Source organism: Channa argus, chromosome 4 (genome assembly GCF_033026475.1).
Source record: "Channa argus isolate prfri chromosome 4, Channa argus male v1.0, whole genome shotgun sequence".
Classification (NCBI taxonomy): domain Eukaryota; kingdom Metazoa; phylum Chordata; class Actinopteri; order Anabantiformes; family Channidae; genus Channa; species Channa argus.
In genome coordinates this window covers 11,210,566-11,233,028 of record NC_090200.1, presented here as the reverse complement: position 1 = coordinate 11,233,028, position 22,463 = coordinate 11,210,566, and the positions used below count along the sequence as shown (strand labels likewise).

General features: G+C 40.1%; 2 protein-coding genes and 1 non-coding gene across 6 annotated transcripts; 2 read left to right on the top strand and 1 right to left on the bottom strand.

The window, feature by feature from the left end:
- The first annotated feature begins 4,482 nt into the window (after window positions 1–4,482).
- Window positions 4,483–4,571, top strand: trnay-gua (transfer RNA tyrosine (anticodon GUA)). The gene is given in 2 exon segments: window positions 4,483–4,519; window positions 4,536–4,571. It is a non-coding gene; the product is annotated as a tRNA-Tyr (tRNA).
- Window positions 4,572–6,996: 2,425 nt separating this feature from the next.
- hal (histidine ammonia-lyase) lies at window positions 6,997–13,030 on the bottom strand. Of its 4 annotated transcripts, XM_067502486.1 has the most exons (20): window positions 12,683–13,018; window positions 12,396–12,456; window positions 12,258–12,285; window positions 12,109–12,183; window positions 11,956–12,028; window positions 11,739–11,805; window positions 11,588–11,625; window positions 11,343–11,468; window positions 11,049–11,188; window positions 10,858–10,905; window positions 10,265–10,412; window positions 10,024–10,119; window positions 9,649–9,707; window positions 9,362–9,442; window positions 9,156–9,221; window positions 8,886–9,051; window positions 8,513–8,647; window positions 7,974–8,082; window positions 7,780–7,849; window positions 6,997–7,670 (listed from the first exon to the last, which is right to left on the bottom strand). In XM_067502486.1, exons 1-20 carry the CDS (start codon window positions 12,927–12,929, stop codon window positions 7,539–7,541), a joined length of 1,965 nt encoding a protein of 654 aa, XP_067358587.1. In that variant the 5' UTR covers window positions 12,930–13,018; the 3' UTR covers window positions 6,997–7,538. The 4 variants fall into 4 exon arrangements, with proteins under 4 accessions (XP_067358587.1, XP_067358588.1, XP_067358591.1 ...); XM_067502487.1 differs by lacking the exon at window positions 9,362–9,442 and having other exon boundaries at window positions 12,683–13,022; XM_067502490.1 differs by lacking the exon at window positions 12,683–13,018 and having other exon boundaries at window positions 12,258–12,280; window positions 12,396–12,419.
- Window positions 13,031–15,234: 2,204 nt separating this feature from the next.
- On the top strand, window positions 15,235–22,456 carry LOC137126071 (ETS domain-containing protein Elk-3-like). Its single transcript, XM_067502494.1, has 5 exons — window positions 15,235–15,514; window positions 17,698–17,906; window positions 18,313–19,086; window positions 20,849–20,971; window positions 21,705–22,456. The coding sequence occupies exons 2-5, from the start codon at window positions 17,700–17,702 to the stop codon at window positions 21,801–21,803; spliced, it is 1,203 nt and encodes a 400-aa protein (XP_067358595.1). The 5' UTR covers window positions 15,235–15,514; window positions 17,698–17,699; the 3' UTR covers window positions 21,804–22,456.
- The last annotated feature ends 7 nt before the right edge of the window (window positions 22,457–22,463 follow it).

Genomic DNA, 22,463 nt, shown 5'->3' with positions numbered 1-22,463 from the left:
CAAACATTACTGTGAGATGGTGGTAGTTAACACTGTTTATCATACTCACATCAACACTTTAAAGAATTTACCTCAAATGAAATGAGTGTAATTAAGAGTATCGTACCTGTGAATACATGAGGTCAGATGCGATCTGTTCACACTGTGAATATGGTCTGTCATGTGAGACCTCGTGGGCATGTTAAAGGAGAATTAGGGTCATGAGCATTCTCAGCCTCTTCCCTAAGGCAGCCTGGCCTTGACGGATCAGGACATTCCTGGAATACTGTTACACTCATCAGTGACAGGCTCTTCTTATTAAAGGGAACATGGTTCATGTCTGTGTGTTTTTAGATTTGCGTGGGCTGTTTGGCTTATCTCCAGATGATCTGCAAGGACAAAGGGTGATGCACCTTGAGCGGTTCTCTTTGCAAACTTCCTTTTTTTGGGGGGGGGGGGGGGGGGAGTTGTTTTCCTCTAATCCCAGGAGTCACCATGAAAAATAGTGCCGGATCTCTAATGTCTGCGGTGTATTCCCCTGGCAGGATAAAAGCAATGCACATTATAGACAAATTCCTGTACTCTCTTCCGTTCCAGCTGTTTGTTTTTATTGAAAAGTAATCAGCCATATCACTTAAAGAAGCGTAAGATATTCAGGGATATACCTATCTGCGTTCTTGTTGAGAATTAGATCAGTGACACCAATTCAGTTTTAAGCCTATACATGAAATATGAAGTTTGTAGTCCATTCGATGCAGATCAATGCACTTACGAATTAAAGGTCTGTTATTACAGTGGAGTCAGGTGAAATGTATAGATGCAGTACTCCTCCCTGTGTTAAATTACCACCCTGCAGTCTGGCAGGATGGTAACCATAACCACAGCACTGTGGTTGCAGTGGTTATGTCGACTAATGGCCCAATAAGATGTCAGGCGTAGGGCCACTGCTGCTTGGCTGCTTTATTTCCAGACTGTAAAAGGATATGATTCCCTCCCCTTTCATGCTACCATGTCACCTAGTACCTTCAGCTCACTGGACCAGCTCAACCCTTGCAAGTAGTCTGTCTACCCTTCTGTAAAAGCCAGACAAAAAGTGAGACATGCTTCAGTCAAGTAGGGTAGGCGCAATGCCCACGGGCTATTAACCCAAGGGCTCCAGCACCCTCTGCCTCTTGTTTCCCTGCTCTATTCCGTTGTTTATTTTTTGTTTGTTGTTTTTTTTGCTTGTTTGTTTGTTTACTTCCATCTGTCTGCTTGACCATAGCCATAACATTGTCCTCACCCACCATTCATTAAATGGTTTCATCTGTTCATGACCAAAAACAATAAACTAACAAAACATCCAACATAAAACAGTTCAGCCTGATGAATTAGTAACTCATTATGATTGCAACTCATTTGTCATTTTTGGTATTAGGTATTCATATAATAATGACAGTAAGACTCTTAGGTAAATTCATAACTCTAAATTTCTCATGGCAGCTCTTCCCATCAGATACTTTTTGGATGTTTATCCAATATTTTACATCATCTTTAAACACACTCTGACACACAGGGAAGGTTCAACAGTTGACTGAGCAGGAGCCTGAATTAAAAGCAAGTGTGTACACAGAAACTGGGGAACTGTGGGATTTTCACCTTCCTAAAAGTCAGCCAGGAGGATCTGTCCTATTTTTATTTTTTACCATCATGTGATGGCTCACAGAGGGCAAAAGTGTACCTTTGTCATGTCATCTGCCACATGGCATATATAAAAGTACTGAATCATTAACTGGGGAGGAGAGAGTGAAACTGCTTAATTGTGTATAAACCAAATGTTTGAGTTGGTAGAACAAAGCAGTAGACATAATCAGGTACACTTTGTAGTGAAAGATTACCTAGAGGGCGCAAACGTGAATATTTGTTTATGACTAAAATATACTTGTACTGTAAGTACAAATACTAAAATAATAAACTCATAAAAAGATTAACGGCTTTCGGCTTGTCCCTTTAGGGGTCGCCACAGTGGAGCTTTGCACACATTTATTTGGCATGAGATTGTTCGCCGGGTACCTTTCCTGTCGCAACAAATATAATAAACAACAAATTGTACAAATAAAAGCTATTATATGAGAATAGTTGTGTACAAAAGTTTGCATCTGTTAATTAAAAATGAAATTAAATTGGATTCTGAATAATGGGCTCAACTCTAGGTTGCCAGGCTTTAAGTTGCCATATTTTTAGATCAGAGAGCTGTACTGTCTAAAGTAGCATGGATGCTGTCTCTCCTAATCAGCCTAGGTTTTCCCCAAAAATGGCTTCCAATTGACGTAGCCCACATCGTTTACTGTATACCACCTACACAGCCAGTGGTTGAATGACATTTACGTTAAAGAGTTGAATATATTGTTTGCCTTTGCACATTTTCATAGGAAAACACTGACATTTCAAAAAGCCGCAGCCAGATGTGATGGACTTTGAGGATGTCATGGGGACCTCAGAAAACATACTTAAAAACTTCTGCCTGCTCCAACAGTTGTTAGTTAGTTTTAATTGTTACTTTTCGTACATTTCAAGAGGAAAAACTGTGCAAAAAGAGAGAAATGTTTGTAAGTTGGTGTTAGATGCAGGACAACAGTTGTGTTTGTTATTTGAAGCCGTGCAGCTTGACTAATGTCTTCAAGAGCCACGAATTTAACCTTTACCTTAGGGGCCAAGGTAAGGGTTGGGGAAAATTGGTTCAGTAGCTCTCTCTAGATGTTCAGTTGAAGGGCAATCCGTACAATAAAGGATGGAGCAAATCTTGGGGATTGGAGGCTGTCTGTGATGTGAGAGGAATGTCTCCTGCCTCGCCAGCGTGACCCTGTTCTACTTAACACATAACATGTTGCCTTGCTGTCAGACAGGTCAGGGCAAGGGAAATGTCTTCATTTTGGATGAGTAATGTTGTACAGAGAGCAGGTTGACAGCATGTCATATTTATCAGTATGATCCTTTTAATAAAGCTGACTGAAAGTATTTTTGTATCTCTCAAAGTAAAAATTCACTAGTATACTAGTTTTAAATTACAATTATTAATGCATCTTAATTTTTTATTTTATTGCATTTATTTATGCGTACATTAATCGAAATTTCCATAAATGAGTCAGAGATAGCCAGATGGCTAGTTTTCAACTGCAGCCATTTGGTCGGATCATCTTAAACCCATGACTTGATATATATATAGTGGGATACCATAAAGACGACCAGAGTAGCAAAAATATTGTACATTATTATGTAAGCAACATTTTATTTGCAACTTTAATGACAAAATGTGAACAATTGTATATTCGTGGTAGTCTACTTTAATCAGTTCATTACTTCAAGTAAAACAATATAACTGCATAGTGGCAAGCTACTCTCAAATAAAAATACAACAGAAATTATTTAATAAAATATACGCAAATAAAAGTATATTTGTACTAGAGCGTACTCTAATCCTCTTTTCTTTCATTGAAGCGTTTCTTTAACCTTGAATTCTTACAATGGAGCAATATTGCCACCTAGTGTTTACACTTGAATCTACTTTGAAAAAAGGTGATGTAGATGCAAAATGACCGTAAAAGAACAACAGTGTTGGTGCCGTTAGTCTTCATTTACCAACACAGTCATCATTCAGGTGAATTCATCTGGCTTTACGAATCGAATAAGTGCATGTGGTATGTTGATATCGTCAGGTACTCTTATGTAATAATATATTTTCCACTAGTGCACCAAACCAGCTTTGTTGTTGCATAAAACAGGTGCATGGATATTAAAGGGAAATTAAAGAGGAAAACTACGTAGTTCATTTGTAAAGAAACATTGTATCTTGTCAAGTGACTGGAAAGGTACTGAGATCTCAGGACTAAAGCACGAAGAAACTCATCCCTGATTATATCCTAGTTTAGCTGCTGAAAGTCCTTAATCCTTGACAAGAACCAATCCTCTAATCACCAAGTCATCGATTCATTTACACATGTTGCTGTTTTATGTCGCTTATTTAGTGGAGTATGTTTAACTTTGTTAAACATAGGGTGAGTTACAAGTGTATTGTTTAGCAAAATGTATTAAAATAAAACGTTTTTAAAACTGTTATGTTACAAAGCCGTGCGCAGTTTCTACCTGAAGTAGATCTACGATTGCCGTTAGCTCAGTTAGCTTGAACTTCCACAACTTGGCGTTAAGGAATTTAAAGTAAACCAACAGGTTTAAGGACTTTCTCAATGATTTTATATGCTTTGCCTAAAACAACATCCACACGGGATCAGTCCCTTCCTTCGAAGATTGTCGCTCGACGTCGTGCCAACTTCATCGTTAGCATAATGAAACCTAACGTAATTAAGCTAAGATACTTAAATGATATTAGCTAGTACGCGGCTGACGTTTATTACGCGTACTATTTTAGTAGTATTGCATACTTATAGGCCTGCATTGAAGTAGAAAAAACTGTGTATTGGGTTGTGAAGGTTTGAATACACTACGGCGCAGGTGATACTCAGCGTCCCTTCGATAGCTCAGTTGGTAGAGCGGAGGACTGTAGAGGCATAACAGCTGAAATCCTTAGGTCGCTGGTTCGAATCCGGCTCGAAGGAGACACAATATTTTTCAGAGTTTTTACCGCAAATCGGCAGAATCTTTGTTTTCGTATTTCACAAAATAATTCATAATATGATTTTGTGTGAGTAGCCATTAAACACGTGTTAAATATGAACGCTAGTGTTTGTCGTTACGTTAACAAGTACTTTCTAAAAACCTCTAATTTAAGTAGGACTAATGATTTGTATTGATTAAAACACTTTGTTTTATTATTTATTTTGTTTTTAATTGCAGGTGTGTTAGAATACTTATTCATACAATCTGCAAAGGTGTAAGGCACATCACGTGCCGTTACAAAAAAGAAATAAATTTACAGTATTGATATCCGTTGTGTATGCCTGCACGTGAGCTGCAGACAGAAATTAAAAATGGCACAATGCAACTCGTTTACTGCATGAGACCTATATAAGATAAAGGTTTGGCAACACATTGTCCTATGTTTAATCAGGAGGTACTGCACTTTAAGCCTGTGTTTGTAGTTGGAGTGAAAAACAATCATATTCTTTTTATTCAGTGATATGCATTTTAATAAGCAAAACTATGGCATTTGAGATCATTGATTGAACAGCACCTATTAGTTCATGATCCCACCCATATCAGAGAAGCTACGCACATCTTGACAAAGCCGTTATTGTCAAGTTGAAATATTTTTATGTACATAGGACTTATGGCCTTTGTGTTACTGTTTGTTATAAATGTTTGTATAACCTTTTGAATACATGTTGTTGTTTTTTTTTTTAAAGCTACCCTTTAACATCTGTAACATACAATTTTTATCTTCCTCAGGTTTTTCCTTGCAGAACTTCATAGTGGCAAAGTAGCTCCTAGTCTGGACAGGTAGGTGCTTTTCACCTGCGATCAGAAGTTTCTGTTAAACTTACATTTCTAAGGTCAACAAACATGCAGAGCAAAAGCACTGTGCTTGGACCTTAACACATCTCTGTTTACACTGTATATGTCCTTTTGAGTTTTAGGAATCAATTGTCAATGAGTGCTCTTTTAATAAAACTCCATAAAGGCATTTTAACAAGAAGTAGCTTCTGATGGTTTGTTAATTTTTCAAAACTGAAATGATCAGTCAGTTGAGTAACAAAATATGAGTGTTATGGATAACTCTTTTATGGGAATTTTAACTGCTAATACTTTTCTGGCTCCAGCCTCTGATTTGTGGATATTTGTTGAGAAACTCTTGTAAGCTACAATAAGTTTACATTTGTTTTCAGCTCCTTTAATAAGTTTTTTTATTTTTTCTTTCCCACTTTTCTGACGCAGCTGCTGTACGTTTACTACTAAAATATATTTTTATAGAGATTAGGTAAGATATATCATACATTTAAAAGTTCTGATCTCTACAAACGTTTTCTCTGATATTATTGCCTAATATCTCAATGAAAAAGCAGTGAATTTATAAGATTATATCACTAGTACCACTAAAACTAATATTAATATTTCTACTACAATGCTCAATACTTTTACCAGGTCTACTCCACCACATAAACCAGAACTGTTGGTGTATCACGAGGTTAAGTTAATTTCCATTTCCATTTAGTCATTTGGCAGATGCTTTTATCCAAAATGACTCATTAGTGAGGTACAAAGCAAGCAAAAAATGAAGGAGAAAGCATTAAAACACAAAGTGTTTCTGTTTCTTGAGAAAGAAGTTCAAGATAGGATGGATAAGAAACTTTTATTTTTAATAGCTAGATGCATAGGAGGTTGTGAAATGGGAGAGTCTTCAAAAACCTGTTAAATATCGGGAGTGGGGGTGCTGAGCGTGCAAGTTTGGTAGCTCCTATCTTCATTGTGGGACCACTGAGCTGAGGAGCTTTGCTAGGGATTTTTTCCTCTGTTGTGTAGGGACCACCAGAAACCGTTCAATTGCAGAGTGCAGTGGACAGGAGGGATTATAGACCTGGATGAGAGTGTTTATGTAGGAAGGTGCTGTTGAGTTGACCACTCTATAGATGAGTGTCAGATCTTTGAACCTGATTTGCACAGCTACCTGAAGCCAGTGCAGAGATCTAAACAGTGGTTTGACCTATTCTTTTTGGCTAATCAGAGGTGAAAAGTGCTCCTGAATTTTTAGATCATCTCGATGGGTTGAGACATTGCATTATTTCATAATGCAAATTATTAAAGAATGCAGCTTTGAACACTTTCACTGTTGTTGTACAAGGTGGAAATTAATTATTAGACTAAATTTAATGATTATCATCTTTGTGCTGTAGAATAAAAAAGATTAACTATGAAACTGGTACAATGGATGAGGTAGTCATATGGCAATAAAAACTAAATTAGGCCCATCTCAAAGGGACAACAGAAAGTTGGAGAAATACCATTGTAATGCACAGTGGTGTAGGGCAGTGTATATGCAAGTTCAACACTCAGAAATTATTAAAGAAATTAACATACACTAGATAGTTCATAGGGTACAAATTTACTGGATAGCTTGAGAAAGCATAAAGGTACTGCAATATATTCCAGATAACAAATCTTATTATCAAGTTTTTTTGTTTTTTTTTAAACCCCAGAGAGATGTTGATTAAAACTACATTTAGCACTGAGTTAATACTTTAGTGGTGGTGGTGGTTTACTGGACTCCACTAAATTGAAACTTTCTAAAAATATTTTACCCCTTTTGTTGCAAACAACTCTCAGTATAAAGCAGTCCAGTTCAACACCACTTCAAAATACTACTTCAATAATACACATAGGGTTAATCAAGACCTCTCTGACAGTGCCAGACAAAATTTAAAAATGTCTTTTGCAAATAAAAAAACATAGTACTGAGCAGGTATTTTGGGTTACATTGTATTCTTAATGGTGTAACTAATAAAATGGCAACCGGATCTACATATAGTAGTATATTAAGTTTTTAAGTTAGCAAAATAGCCTTAAGTAATAAAATCATTGATGTCCAAAATGAAAGTATAGATTTGGTTTACAAAGGTGATAAAATGCATTCATTCATGATGAATACGCTTCCTTGGTGATGCTGGAGACTCCAGGGAGAAGGCAGTAGGAGAGACGGGACGGGACTCAGGGATGTACTCTGATTGATACTTGTAAATGTAAGGCTTGGCCACATCCCACACCTGGAATGAAAACATACATTTTGAAAGCAATATCTGTATTTCTGTTTGAGTGGAGCTTATGTGTATGATGAAGACATTTTACAGTCACTCCAAATGAGCTAACACTTGCCTTCTGGTCAATTAAAAGACGGTGAACAGCTTCAATATCTGGAGACATGAATCTGTCTTTAATCCACGGTCTGTAAAAGGCAGATGGGAAGAGAGTGAAAGAGTCAGATGTGGAAGAGTGGATAAATATTAACTATCCTGCACATAATTTCAGTGGACTTAAAATTGTACCCTGGCCACATCTGTTTGACTTACTTGACTACACTGCGCACAAGTTCATAGACCTTCTCCAGTGGAGTGGTGGTGCGAAGTGGGCGGAGGAACTCGATACCCTGACAGGCTGCCAACAGCTCAATAGCTAGAACTAACAGAAGCATCGGACATAGACAAAACTTGACGATCAAACATTTACATGCTTGGATAGCGAAGCTCACTGAATGTATGTATATGTATATACATATGCACATACAGAGATACATACACTCAGTGAGCTTTGCTATCCAACCATGTAAATGTTTGCTCATCAGGTTTTGTCCATGGTTGGTGTACATTGACAAAATGTTACCTTTGCACTTTGTTTGCGTCAGAGCAACCAAGAAGCGACCTCTTTGAAACTGTCAGTTTAAGACATAAAATTGACCTACAGAACCTACATTAAAATAATTTCATGAACTGTTTTTCTAAACATAAAATTGGCAACCTTATCATGTTGTTCCTCAGAAATAAACATAATTGCTCTAATTTGTCATGGTAATAAACCAATAACAACTCAAGGGACAAGAACAGGGACTTGCCTTGCTCCACGTGCTCTATGACCCTCAGGGCCTTCCTTGCAGCCCAGCCTCCCATGGACACATGGTCCTCTGTGGCTGCACTGGTGGACAAGGAGTCCACAGAAGATGGATGACACAAAACTTTATTTTCTGAAACTAGACATAAAACAAATGTTGGCTCTTTCAGTGGAGGGAACATAAATACAAACAACTTTTTTGAAACTATCATGTTAAACCAGTTCTACTTCAAATTAATGCTCAGTATTACAACCTATTTAGTTGTACCAAGAAAAATCTATTTTACCACACACTAATACAATCATAACACGCAATATAATGCTTTTAACTCATTCTCATGGTGTTTGGTTTTCTTTTGGGGGGGTTGCACACTGACCCAATGAAGCAGCAGTACAGTGAGCAATCATGAAGCCAGAGTTGAGTCCTCCCTCGGTGACAAGGAAGGCAGGCAGCTCACTTAGAGAGGGGTTACACAGCCGCTCGATCCTCCTTTCACTGATGGAGGCCAGCTCGTGGACTGCTATAGCTAAAAAGTCCAGAGCCTGTCGGAGACCAAGACAAAAAAAATGAGAGCTAAAAAAATACATGGCTAATGTCAAAAGATGGTTTCAATCTTAAATTACTTGCACAGATGTGATGAACATACCTTTGCTGGGTATTCTCCATGGAAATTCCCACCTGAAATGGTCTCACCTCTTTCTGCAAACACCATCTTGTGTGGCCATTAAGAAAAACAAGTCACACCTTGTTCTCCGTACAATGCAACATGCTCTCTGTAGTATACACCAAAAGTGTCAGATCTAGATGCATGTAACATGCTTATGCTCTAGTTTGCTTAATTAATAAGGATACAGGGTTGTCAGTGGCACTGTTAATTTCTGTGTTGATGATGTTCTGGACAAACGCTATAGTGTCATTGACAACTCCATGAACCTGTGTACAGAAAGAGATACTCAGCAACAACTGAACTAGACATGAAGTATAGTCCTACTCCAGTGCTATCTCTCCTTTGGGATCTACCAAATGAGAACCCGTGAGTTTTTCTTTTTCCAAATTGAGAGTGTAATATACAGATTGTAAAGCCCTCTGGGATAAACTTGTGATTAGGGAATGTATAAATAAACTTTAATTGGGATTACCTGAGGACAGCATCGCATGGTGTAAGCATCCTGGACTCTGTCACAAAATCTGTGAGACTCTGGGTAAAATACGCCAACACCAGAGGACACACAATAAGTGCTAAATATTTTGGTAAACTACAGAGCAGGCATAATATTACTATAAGCTATAGTAATACCTCTAATGCAATCTATGTATTCAAATCATCCTAAATATTGAATTGAGTACCCACATTGTGCTGCAACTCAGAAACAGTGGTAGAAGTATTCCTTTATTGATGTATTGCTCGTAGTAGTACTAAATATCCACAAACCTCTGTGGCATTTAAATACAAACCAAATGTGTGCTCAGTAAGCCTTAATTCTGTGTTTTAGAATATAGATTCGTACTCTGACCTGCAATCTGGGATGGATGGTGATCGGAGTCCAGCAGTGAGCGGAAGCGTAGGGCCACCTCTATCTGTCCTGGGTGAGGCCGCAGCGAATGGATGTCTATATGGAATTACACGAGAAATTGAGAGAAGCTGTATAAGGTAAGAAATCTTTAAATTAGAGGTAAATATATATATATATTATATTTATATATTTGGTTTTGGGATGTTTTTTTCTTTTTTTTCCCCCCACCATCACTGCTCACCACTGTCAAAAGCCTTAGTGGTTCCCTTCAACACTTCCAAGGTGAGAGCAGCAATGACGTCTGCCTGTCTGGCAATTGCCAGAGCTCGCTCCACGGCCTCTGCCCCCAGAGAGGTGATCATCTGAGTGCCATTAATCAAAGCAAGGCCCTGTGTGGACACAGTCAGGGGAAAAAAACAAAGCTTGTGTTCAATGCCTTGTACAATTTGTACAAAGATTAACTGTTATCGAAGAGAAATTTTGAAGTAGTATTTTAACAGTATAACAAAGTTAAACAATTTACTTATTATTCCACTACATTTGATGGCGGTAGGTAAAACTTTGTCACTTAAGATTTTACATCCAAATATTTGATTACTTAATATATTATGAGGTACGATATAAAGTTTGAGATTTTTGTTTAACATAGAGTTGCTGAATTAAAATTAAATTTACACGTATCAGTAGTAACAACTCTATTATATACTATTACAGTTTTCAAACATGTCTTGCCTATTTTGGGTAATAGCTGGAATTCAGCAATATTTTACACCCTGTTATTTCAACTTAGTATGTTTAACAAATATTAGGGAGCATAGTGGGTTTAAATATCACCTCTTTAGGCCTTAGTGTTACTGGCTTCAATCCATGGGCCTCCAGTACCTGGCCAAAAATAAAAGGAGACAACACATGCTAAGGGTCAATTGTCACAAAGCAAGTATTTTTCTTCTTAAAAGCAAATGGCCCATTTCCTTTAGCAATAATCAAGTTCGTACAGCCAAAGAACGTTATCATGACTATCTTACATATTTGGCATCAGCCCATCCACTCTTGGGGGACCACATTTTGCCCTCTCCCATCAGCCCTAGTGCCAGGTGAGCGAGAGGTGCCAGGTCTCCACTGGCACCCACTGTTCCCTTCTCTGGGACGAAGGAGAGGCAGGAAGCTGCAGGTCCAAAGTGAGTTAGAAATCATTAGCTGCATGACAGTCTGCTTCCTTAGTGCTAAAACGTTTTTCAAGGTATCCGTGGTATCGCAGTCAACCGAAGCTGACAGCTCAGGTTTAATCAGCAATGCTGATGGGTACAAGTGTAGCTCACCATTGAAGGCCTGGATCATGGCATGAAGGGTTTCTAGAGAGATTCCACTGTGCCCTTTGGCTAGAACATTGATCCTCAGAGCAAGCAGCATCCGGGTCCTCTCTGGACTAAGTGGGTTTCCCACACCTACACACCACAGTATAGCATTGATAATGATACAAATGCAGAGGGCCCTATAACATTGAATGTTTAGACATTTTAAAATCTAAAGACTTACAACTGAGCTATACTGAGACTTTTATTACCTGCTGAGTGTGACCGCACCAGGTTCTCCTGTAGCTCCCTGAAGAATTTAAATGGGCATAGCTGTCAGCCAGAACATACTGCATGAATTTTCTTAATCTCTAAACAGAATTTCTGATGACAACAGAAATATATAGAAAAACTTGTCTTTACTTGAGCTTGCTGACAGGAATAACTGTTCGGGCAAATTTGCCAAAACCTGTTGTGATCCCATAGACAACTGGAAGAACAAAGAGAGAGATACAGATAATTTAAGCAGATAATTTGTTTCTCAAAAACTGCAGTTTTGCAATAACTTAGTTGACATAAAGGTCATTGAATTAAATGTCATCGTAGTCATTGAATAATTCATTTATAAATGCATCTTCACCTTTGTTTTCTTTGACAATGGTGTCCAGAAGCTCTCTGGATTGCACAACTTTTCTTTCTGCCTCTGGAGTCAGCTAAAAATTTCCCAAAGAATATGATTACATTGAGTAAAAGATGATCAAATACTCGCCAGATACACCTTGTAGATCGTTACCTTTATCTTGTAGAGCCCCTTGCCTAAGTTGACCAAATCTGTTGATGTCAAGCTGTTGCCATCCAAGGAAATGTACTGTATATTGAGATGTGTGTTAGACAGAAGTCACCATATGTTTTTAAGTTTTCAGAAAATGGGTTAGCACTTACCTCTTTAGGTTCTTTATATCCTGCTGAGCTTTTAACATAGTTTACTCAAGGATAAACTTCAATAAAGGTATGAACAATTCAGAAAGCTGATTTAATAAATGGTACTGTGCACTGCATGGCATATGCATTTAAGGATACAGAGAAGCAACTCCAGGCTCACACGGGATAAAGTCAGGAGACATGGTATCTCCTTCAATAGCTGGAAGTAAAAGTTTGGATTGAGTGATAAGTGAAATGGATATAATATCCGATATCCTAGATGCATGACTTTTACATTGAAAAAATATATAAGAAATGCATTTATAAAAATATAAAACATATAAGCTATTTCACTTCTGGCTGTCCGTAATTGTGCACAGTTAGTCATGCATCTAGGATATCAGATCCTTCATACTATTTATTTTTTCAATGTATATGTTCATTACCAAGCTCCACAAAGTCATTATCCTCCAGGACATCCTCGATGGTGTCATCAGCGTCCAACAAACCCAAACCCTGGCACCTGCGCACAACGAAGCGAGTGTCCTTCACAGACGTGATGCCGCCGTTGTCTGGTTTGTTCTTGATATAACGCTTAAGAGCTTCTTGTCCGAGCCACCGGATGGTGTTGGTAGAGTCCCGACATGGCACTGCAAGCCACTCATCTCTGATGTGGACAGTAAAACGAGGCATCGCGCTTCTGTGGTGATCTGCTGCACTGAACGCGGTCTGGCGCTCTCACTGTACCACTTTAATTCGCAAAAAGTTCACACGCCAATCAGATGCACCCTTAGGAGTCACGCCTCGACGGTGTCACAACTCTGGAGCTCAGTGACCTCCACAGGTCGGTAACACAGATGTTTGGACATATTGATCCAAATGCGCTCATGTGATATATCGGCGTCAAACCTAAACTTCCGAACTTGATGAGTGGAGTTTGTAAAATACGAGCTAATTGTCAATTAGTACAACAGGTCAGCGCTCAAAGTGAAGTTAGTCTGTTGCAGTGAATTAATGTAAAAACCAAAATGTTGGATATAAAGGAAATGTCCTAACCAATACTGGCAACAATATGACCAAGTATCCTTAGAATGAGGCACCTTAAATGGTATTCAATTTACATCAGCGTAAGCATAAAAAGAAGAATCGGGGGTTTAAATAGTTCGTAGTCATAGTTGTTCATCCTAGAACAGTCCCTAGGAATAGTATTTTCTGAAGGTTGGGGCCTGTAATGTCAAATGTAGCTGATTGGTCAGATACTACCCAGCTTTTAAACCCGTGGCACTTCCTACTTTGGGCTGAGCAGGATTGTTTGCTTGCCACAAAAAGCAGTAGCTGCACTTTAGATGATCACTGTAAGGGTCATTTAAAAATGAATCCAGATAATAAGTACTGAGTGTCGGACGATAAGTGAGTTGGGACAGTGGGTGGGGGGCAACTTTGTTTAATCTAAAATGTGCTTTCACACTGTTATGGAAATGTTACGAGGCACTGGGGGCGACTTTTACCCGCAAAGAGGTTCTTGGACTTTAGTCCTGGAAAAAGTACCATGAACTTTCTGGTCAAAACGCAGCTTTATAAAGGTACATAGTACCACGATGAACTGTATGGCCACAAATGAATCAATAATTGAAGACTTCTATGTTTTATCAACACATAGTATGTTCTTAAATGTGTAGTCTGCACATAATAATAATAATAATAATGTGTAGTCTCCAATGTATTTATTTATTTATTTAAGAAGTATATTATATGGATGGAGTGTTACAGAAAGTAAAAGGAATGTAGAAGTTGAGTGCCACAGGGAGGAGAACTAAACAAAGCAGAGTGGACTGATTTTATTTATTTTTATTTATTTTTTATTCTCATGCCAGCACTGTGTTGCAAATTGTAGCTTCAAGGATCCTACTTCACTTATCAGCAATGCAATTATCTAAATTTTGCCTTAGTTGTTTATACAAACCCTTCAACTAATCTAATTTTTATTTTGTTTTGTTTTAAACTAGATTCATCAGATATTCCTGAAATTTGCATCTTAGGTCTTAGCCATTTCAAGACTAAGCCTGTCAATAAACTAATGTTCAGACATTACAAATATTTTCTAATACAATCAAATTATTGAAAAAAGGTGTGCTCGATGGGATGGGATGAACAAAACAGACGCCTTAAAAAAATGTGAAAAAATTATTAAGTATAAAATTGGAAAAAATACATTTAATTTAGTTTTCACATCTTTTGAGTTCAGTAGTTATCAGAATTTGCCACAGTGTTTTTGGCATTGTGCTAATTAAGAAATCTGGTTAATCAAACAAATGTTCTATGTTTCATCCAAATAAGGAAATAAGGATTTGGCATGAGTGTTTACGCTGGATGCCCTTCCTGCCTCAACCCTGGCTCATCCTGGCTGGACCGGCACCAAGGTGGGCCTTGTTGGCGGGGCCAGGGCCACACCTGGCGGGGTGGCATTCGATCCCGCGGCCTTCTGCATCCTGCCCCAATTTTGCAGCCTAACCCACTGCTGCACCAGGATGCCATAGGCATAACCTTATGACCACCTGTGCAATTTAATGCAATGTAATAATCTCTAACACTAAGACGTTCTAGTCTGGTAAAAGGAGCGTTCATGGCAGAGCCACTGGTCTGAATTGCATTACAATACACAGTTGATCATAATGTCAAGTCTGATCGGTTTATCTATTACTGTTAGATCTGTAATCCCCCCACCCTTATCCTATCTTCATAAATGCATTACTACTATCTAAAATCTGCATTTCTTTATTAAAAATGGTTAAATCCACTCATGCCTATCCCATCAATCTTACTGCTCATTTCGGAAAAATGTATTTAAATAAATAGGTCATAAAATCCCACGACTTTTGGTCTGTGATTGTAGGCGTTTGAATTAACGAGTGTACCTGAAACCATCACATGAGCCTGCTCACTGTCAGCGTACTGACTTGCACGAGCTTCTCTAGCGCCATGTGTGCTGACACAGAGTAGGCCCACTGCTGGCCGTCCGTGGGCAGGCAGAAGCGAAGAGGAGGGGAGGAAAAGTGTGTTTACACAGACGGCAAACTGCCTGGGGAATCGTAGGGGAGAGGAAGTCAGCCGGCTCTGTGTCTGCCCGCTCCAACTTCCTGCTCAGAAAGAGAAAAAGCCCAGGATCCTATTTCAGTCCAGCACAACTGTGTAGACCAGAAGTAAGCATGGGAAAGCAGGGAGTCCCACAAGCTTCACCGTAAAGTTCCGCGGAGAAAAAAACGAGCCAGAGATCGCAGGTAAGGTGAAATAAAGCGGACATCTTTCTGTGACCAGCGCTTTGTTGGCTAATTGGAGGCTTGTAGACAGTGAAATAACACCGTTTTAGTTGGGTTAGCGACGGTGTCCTTACTTTACACGAGCTGCCTTGGCTGTAAAATGTTTCGAGTTGTGTTCAACTTTGAGGATCGAGTGTTTTTTTCAAGCGAGAGTAACATCAGTTCATGTTTAGATGCGGACACAACTGTGCCGTCTTTCGGTCCGAGCCACATCTTGAAAATGAGTCAGTGGGGCAGAAGACGGATCCGGGCCTCTGTGCGTAACTCTTACTGCAACTTTCAACTCCTGGATACAATTGTAGCTCTTCTAAAAAGACAGAAGAGACATTGCAAAAGTAGCCCCCGTTTTTTGCCACTATTTTTAAATGCATTTCTGATTGGCCCCTCTTAAGGTTCAGCGTGAACAGGAAGACAGCAGATTTAGTCATGGCTAAGTAATGTCTGCACACAGCATCTAATCACATTAGGAGTTTCCGTTTAGCCAACACACTGGACGGCTTTGTGCGCACAGAGTAGGCTGCAGTGATCCTTGTCCTCTACCAAAATGTCTATCATATTCCTAGAAAGAGTTATTCCATGTCTGCGGCTCTCAAAGTGGCTGTAGCTACGTCATTGTAAGGCTTTGCTATGATATGTCTGTGTGGTAGTGCTATTACTGTAAGATCCATGTCGTATGTCAGTAGTAAGGTTGTTATCACTTTTGTACTTTACAGTTTGTAAACACAGTAGCTGCAGGACACTTAAAAGATCCACTGTTGTATTTGAAGCAGCGTGCAAAGGTGAATGTTTAGAAGTCACGCTGGCCTAATTGTAGACTGTCAGCTCAATGGACAAACTTTACATTTGCTTGAAAGTCTGTTTAAAAGCCCAGACAAGTCTGAGTTCAGAGTGGGATAAAGGGTGGAGCTGTGGAAAGGGGACAATGATTTGATCTTTTGAGCTTCTCCCAGTGGGATTTTTGTGGGAAGTGTGGTAGGACTGGGGAAATGCTCCCCTGCTGTGGGATCCCCTCTCCTCACAATTTGTCCTTGAATGTAGAATAGGAGGAAGTCCTGACTTTGACAGGTTTGTAGTTTCACATGGCAGATTTAAAACTCAGGGGACGGCTTGTGTCGGAAATGAGTTCAGTGCTCCCTCTCTCTTTCCCTCTGTACTGGACTGAGATGCTGTATGTAGTAGAGGAAAGGCCAGTTTGGTATTGGTTTTTTTAGTGCCAGTCACTAATTGCTGCTCACATCCACAGATAACACTGTGTTATCTATAAGGTCTAAAATATTTGAGGTGTGGTGCCAAAATTATAACCTGACCGATAGCAATATAGATTTCCCCCCGGGTTGGTCAATTGACTAAACGATTAATCAACTAATTTCTTTAACCCTTACATATGGAGTCGATGTCTTCAGCGTGCAGTCACTTAAACATTCCCCCCAGCATTAAAATGTGAGCTCCTAGCAGGCAGACAGGAGCTTCGAGGCTGCACATTCCTCTATTAAAGGAATAACCCACCCTGGGCCCGTCATTCTTCCTGTGGAGCGAGGGCCAGGTTGAACCGCAGCATATTTCTGGCTTGAGCTGTTGTTCCTCTTTATGTTTTTTTTTCTTTTGCTGCTGCTACATTTCACTATACTCTCAACACACTGTTCTATTCATCACCGGTCTAGTCCTTCCTTACACCACATGTTACTGTTCACAGGCCGTTCCCTCTTCAGCCAGTAACCTAATTTAGTCTGTTTGGAGTAAAGCACAGTGGAAATAAAGAAATCAGGGACAAAGGCATTTAATAAAAATGAAACATCAAATCTTATTTTAAACACAAATGCACAAGTTATGTTTAATAGACAATTAATTTAGTCATGTAAAAATTTACTTTACAGTGTAAACACAGAAGAGCTGCCTGGTGTGTTTCATTTGGAGATTTTAAATTTGAGCCTATTCAGTCACTGCAGAATTTAGCAGGTAGTTTTGGTGCTTTTGTTTTTGTCAGCTGACACATCTAAGTGGTGATGTTCCACTTTTATCTATTAGAGAAAAGGTCAGAATAAAATTCAAGTGAAGAGTACATCTGGATTTTAAAGATGTCCTAAGGGTTTTGATGTTGCCTACTGTCTGAGTTGATCTTTTGCCATCTGCATGTCTTACTCTAGGTATGGACAGTGCCATCACTCTTTGGCAGTTCCTGCTGCAGCTGCTGCTTGATCAGAGTCACAAGCACCTGATATGTTGGACGTCAACAGATGGCGAGTTCAAGCTCCTGAAGTCAGAGGAAGTGGCCAAGCTGTGGGGACTACGCAAAAACAAGACCAACATGAACTATGACAAGCTGAGCAGAGCCCTGCGCTACTACTATGACAAGGTGAGAAACTGAATACTGATCGAGGACAAGAGAAAATTCTGTGTAGTACTTTGACTAATGAAGTAATAGCAGCTGTTACAGTGGGACCTGAAGGTACGAGAAAGGAGTGTAGTACTGCAGCAAAGTCTTTGTTGTGCTTCTCTAAAAACCCACAATCTCCCTCGATACACTTCCACTTCCTCTTTCTCATTAAATGCACAGTAGAGCTCTGCCTACATTGTAGTACTCTTAACACACTACCCTCTCAGTGTGGCAGCTTGCCTTGGCTGAAATCAGATGGGTTTTCAACACTCCTGTGATAATCGACTTCTGCTGTGTTTTATTTTCTTTAAGTAAAATCAGTTGGTTGTACATGCTCTCAGGGTAGATGTAAAGAGATTATTAATAGTGTCTGTCTGTTTCACAGAACATCATCAAGAAGGTGATTGGCCAGAAATTTGTCTACAAGTTTGTGTCATTCCCTGAGATCCTGAAGATGGACCCACAGGCGGTTGAAATGGGCCTAGCTTCTGGTCGGTTTCCCCTCCAGGAAGGAGAGACCCCTGGGCTAGAGGTAGAGGAGGAGGAAGAAGAGGAAGGAGAGGAGGAAGCCCAGAGGAGGACCCTGGCAGCCCTGGAGGCACAGCACTGTCGGAACAACTACCTCCACTCAGGTCTCTACTCCTCCTTCAGCATCAGCTCCCTGCAGAACCAGCCTGAGCTTCTTCGTGCAATGCAGGAGCGTCAGGATGAGCCACGCTCTGTCATCCGCTTTGGTACAAATGCCAATGACCGTAGCTCTCCTCCCTCTGGTAAACCCGAGTCTTACTTCTCACCCAAGTCATCCAATCTCCCTCCTCAATCCCCATCCTCCCCCCACACCAGGCTCAGCCGAAGCTGGACCCCTAATGCAAAAGAGGAAGAGGAGGAGGACTCTGACCAGAGCTCTCAGCCCCTCAACCTCTCCTCTGGGCATAGAGAGCGAGCACAGCAGCCTCCTGAGAAGAGGAGCAGCAGTGATAGAATTAATTCTAATAGTAGCAGTAACCAAGGAGATGGACTCCCACCAAAAAGCAAAAAGCCTAAAGCTCTGGAGATCTCCCCATCCCTGCTGCTGACGGGCAGCGACATCGGATCCATTGCCCTCAACAGCCCAGCACTGCCATCTGGCTCCCTCACTCCTGCCTTCTTCACTGCACAGGTAAAACGATTTATCTGTACAATACCCAACTATAATTCCCTGTAATCAGATGCAAGCACGATGCTTTTTCCTCTTTTGTAGAAACGAGTCAGATGGTTTAAAGACAGTGTGGTTACGTTTGTGCTTTGGGCAGTAGTGACCCATTCAAGATGTTATCTAACCATTTGGGAAACACCTGTTTCTTTCTGGTAGCGTGGTGCGCCCTGTTCACAGGGATTGCTCTAAAACCCGTTTAACACTGTCTTGTCAGGACATGTTTCCATGCCCCAGTGCTGCCCTATGACACATTTTTGCAAGTTCTCTTATTTTTGCTCTTAGTAATTTAAAGCTAGCTAGAGATCCTGTCACTCTACCAGCAAAAGCTGAAGTGAGTGAGCAGAAAAATTATTAAAAAAATAAGAATAATTCTGTGAGGATATCTATTTCCATCTTCTCTCTGTGGTGTCCTGGCTGGCATGGAGAGATGATGGGATATGTGAGTATAATATCAGTGTGTCTCCAGCAATAGACATGTGACACAGCCTGGCATGTGTTGGTGGAAATACTATCACTACATTTATTTAGGTCTTCACTTGAGCCAAATTTCAGGACAAATAGACATTTATTTAAAAGGGCAACTTGGTATGGTTTCAGGTTGTCGAGAAGAAATTTGTGCAATCTGAATTTGAAGATTTTGATTTTAATGAGTCAGTCTGTGTTTAGTTTGGGATGAAACCTTTCAGTAAACACCTCTGTGGGGTCAAGGCCAAAATTACTGCCAGAATGTTTATGTGTTGGAAACATCAGCCGTCTTGAAATATGCCCATTCTCAAATTAAAGTTTGAGAAATAAAAATAAAATGTAAATTTTGGTCAACTAAAGCACGGTAAAGTCTGTGAATTCAGTTAGTTTTGACCTCTTTTGTTGTTTTAGCTTCAAATGACATGGCTGCTTTGAGATGGATTTAGCTTTTACAGTACAGTTGTTGTAGTTCCTTCTGCTGTACAATTAGAGCCAAACTTATAGAACCAGGACATCTTGGTTTGTATCTTTGCCATTTCCCTAAAGACTCTGCCGTGGGCATCATCATAATCTATATCTGCTAAAGCTGGGTTTGTATTAAAGTTATGTTACAAAGGAAAACTACTTGGCCATATCAGAGCTTTGTCCATAGATTAAGAAAGGCACTAATACAGCATTCAACACTGTCTGCTTTTGAGGGCTCTGAAGTGAGAAGAGAGGAAAACAAGCGATTTACAGAAATCTTCTGCAAGCCCAACCTATGAGATTGGGGAAGAGTCCCTAAGTGATGCCATATGCTCCAATAATTCCATTAATAATGTGAGCAGGGCTGGTCCCTACACAACACTGGCTCACTTCTCCGAGGTGACACAGGGGAAAGTAGGGGGAGGTGGAGAAGACCAGGGGAGAGAGGGAGAAATTGATTTCATATGTTTTCTCTCTAGTTGGTGTTCCAAGTGCTCTAGGACCCCACTCCCCTCTCTCCCCACCCTACAATCAACAGCCCCCACCTTCTCACTCCTCACGTCACCCCTGTTTTCTGGGGAAGAAACCACAGACTTCCTTCCTGCTCCGTCAGTTTGTTTTTCCAAACGCCAATACACGTCCCTGTACCATTTCAGTATGTTTTGCATTACCAAAGCCCTAAGAGAAATGTTCTTCAACCAGTTGGTCTCTGCTTGTCTTTAAAAAAAAAAAAGTAGGCTTTTGTTATTTATGCATGGACTCCTCAATCTTGTGCTCTGTGTTTTCCCCCTTACAGACTCCCTCTGGTTTGCTGCTGGCCCACAGTCCTCTGTTATCAGGCATCCACTTCTGGAGCAGCCTGAGTCCCGTTGCCCCACTCAGCCCCGCCCGGCTGCAGGGCCACAACTCCCTATTCCAGGTCAGAAAAACACTCTCGCTCTCTCTCTCTCACACACACACACAGGTGTGCCCATAGAGAAAATGAGAGAGGAATAAAAATAGCAGGGGTTGAGAACAGATTGTGTGCTCAAAGGATTATTGTTTGAAAGCTGAGGCGGAAGCTGTGAGGCTCTGCAGGTAGAATTAGTGCTGTTCTTCCGAGCAGTCGTTAATTAAAAATTATGACAAGAACATTTTGGAACTAGTGTCTAATTGTAGACACAAGCCAATAAAAGTATTTACTGGTACCAGTATTTATAGCCTGAACCTGTAATTTTTTCTTTCTAAAACTGTTGAGAAACTAGTTGAGACTTACTAAGCACATCCAGCAGAGGTGTCCTGTTTCAGTGCTCGCGAGAGGGAGAGGAAATCCTGCGAATACTTCCTGTTTGAGCCCAGGGGAGCCAGTCTGAACAGGGTCGACTGGTTTAAGAGCTGCTCCTCATTTGTGAAACACACATATAACACACCCCCTCCACAGGCACTAACACACACACCCACACATCGTACCGGATTCTTTATGCACAAATAACATTGACTTTTCCTTCTGTTGTCAAGGTGCAGGGGACATATAAAAAAAGGAAGAAAGACAATGAAAAAAAAAACAGGAAATCAGAGCAGTGACAATGCTGCAGTTCCTCACCGGAAAGCAGCTTTCATAGAGCCTCCGTCCCCTTCTAACTAACTCTCAGCCCCTTTCTCTTCCTCCACAGTTCCCCAGCCTAATCAACGGGCACATGACTGTCCCCCTGCCAAACCTGGAAGGAACACCCTCCTCCCTGCTCCTGTCCCCCACCAGCCACAAATCCTGATTTAGGATTTGGTAAAACCCTTCCATTTTCATTTGTCGCTTGTTGAATATTTCTCATTTTGTCATTATCATCATCATCATCATCTGCAGCAGTAGTGATCTCTTGTTGGGTTTGTCAAAATTTGCTTCACTAATGTATTATGAGACAGATTGTGACCTCACTTTTTTTGCACTTGAGTTGCTTCAGATCCATTGGTTGAAAGCACTTGGTAAAAAGCCATATGCCACGATGCCTGTGAGACATCTGGCTCTTTGTGATAAAATGCAGCACAATTCCACATGACCCTGTCCATGACGGACAATAGTGATGTGTAACTAGCTGCAAAAGGCTAGCTAGCCACTCATTCTGCGCAGAGAGCTTGGTCAGTTTAAAAAAATAAAAAAAAAAAATAAAATGGTGAACACAATGTGAAGTTTTTCCACTTGTGTGGTATTGTATGTAATATATGCACTATGCTTCTCAGTACCGGCTGTGCCTTGTTTTATTTTTCCTCTTTATTCCAAAATCTTTAATTGAAGACGAGATTTCAATCGATGGAAAAAAAAAAATAACACTTGTAATGTTTTTTATACTGGACTTGGTATACAGTATGTATTCTGTATATTTTTTGTATTGTGAAGAATGTCAATAAACAAAAGCATTGAATGCTTGAACATAGGT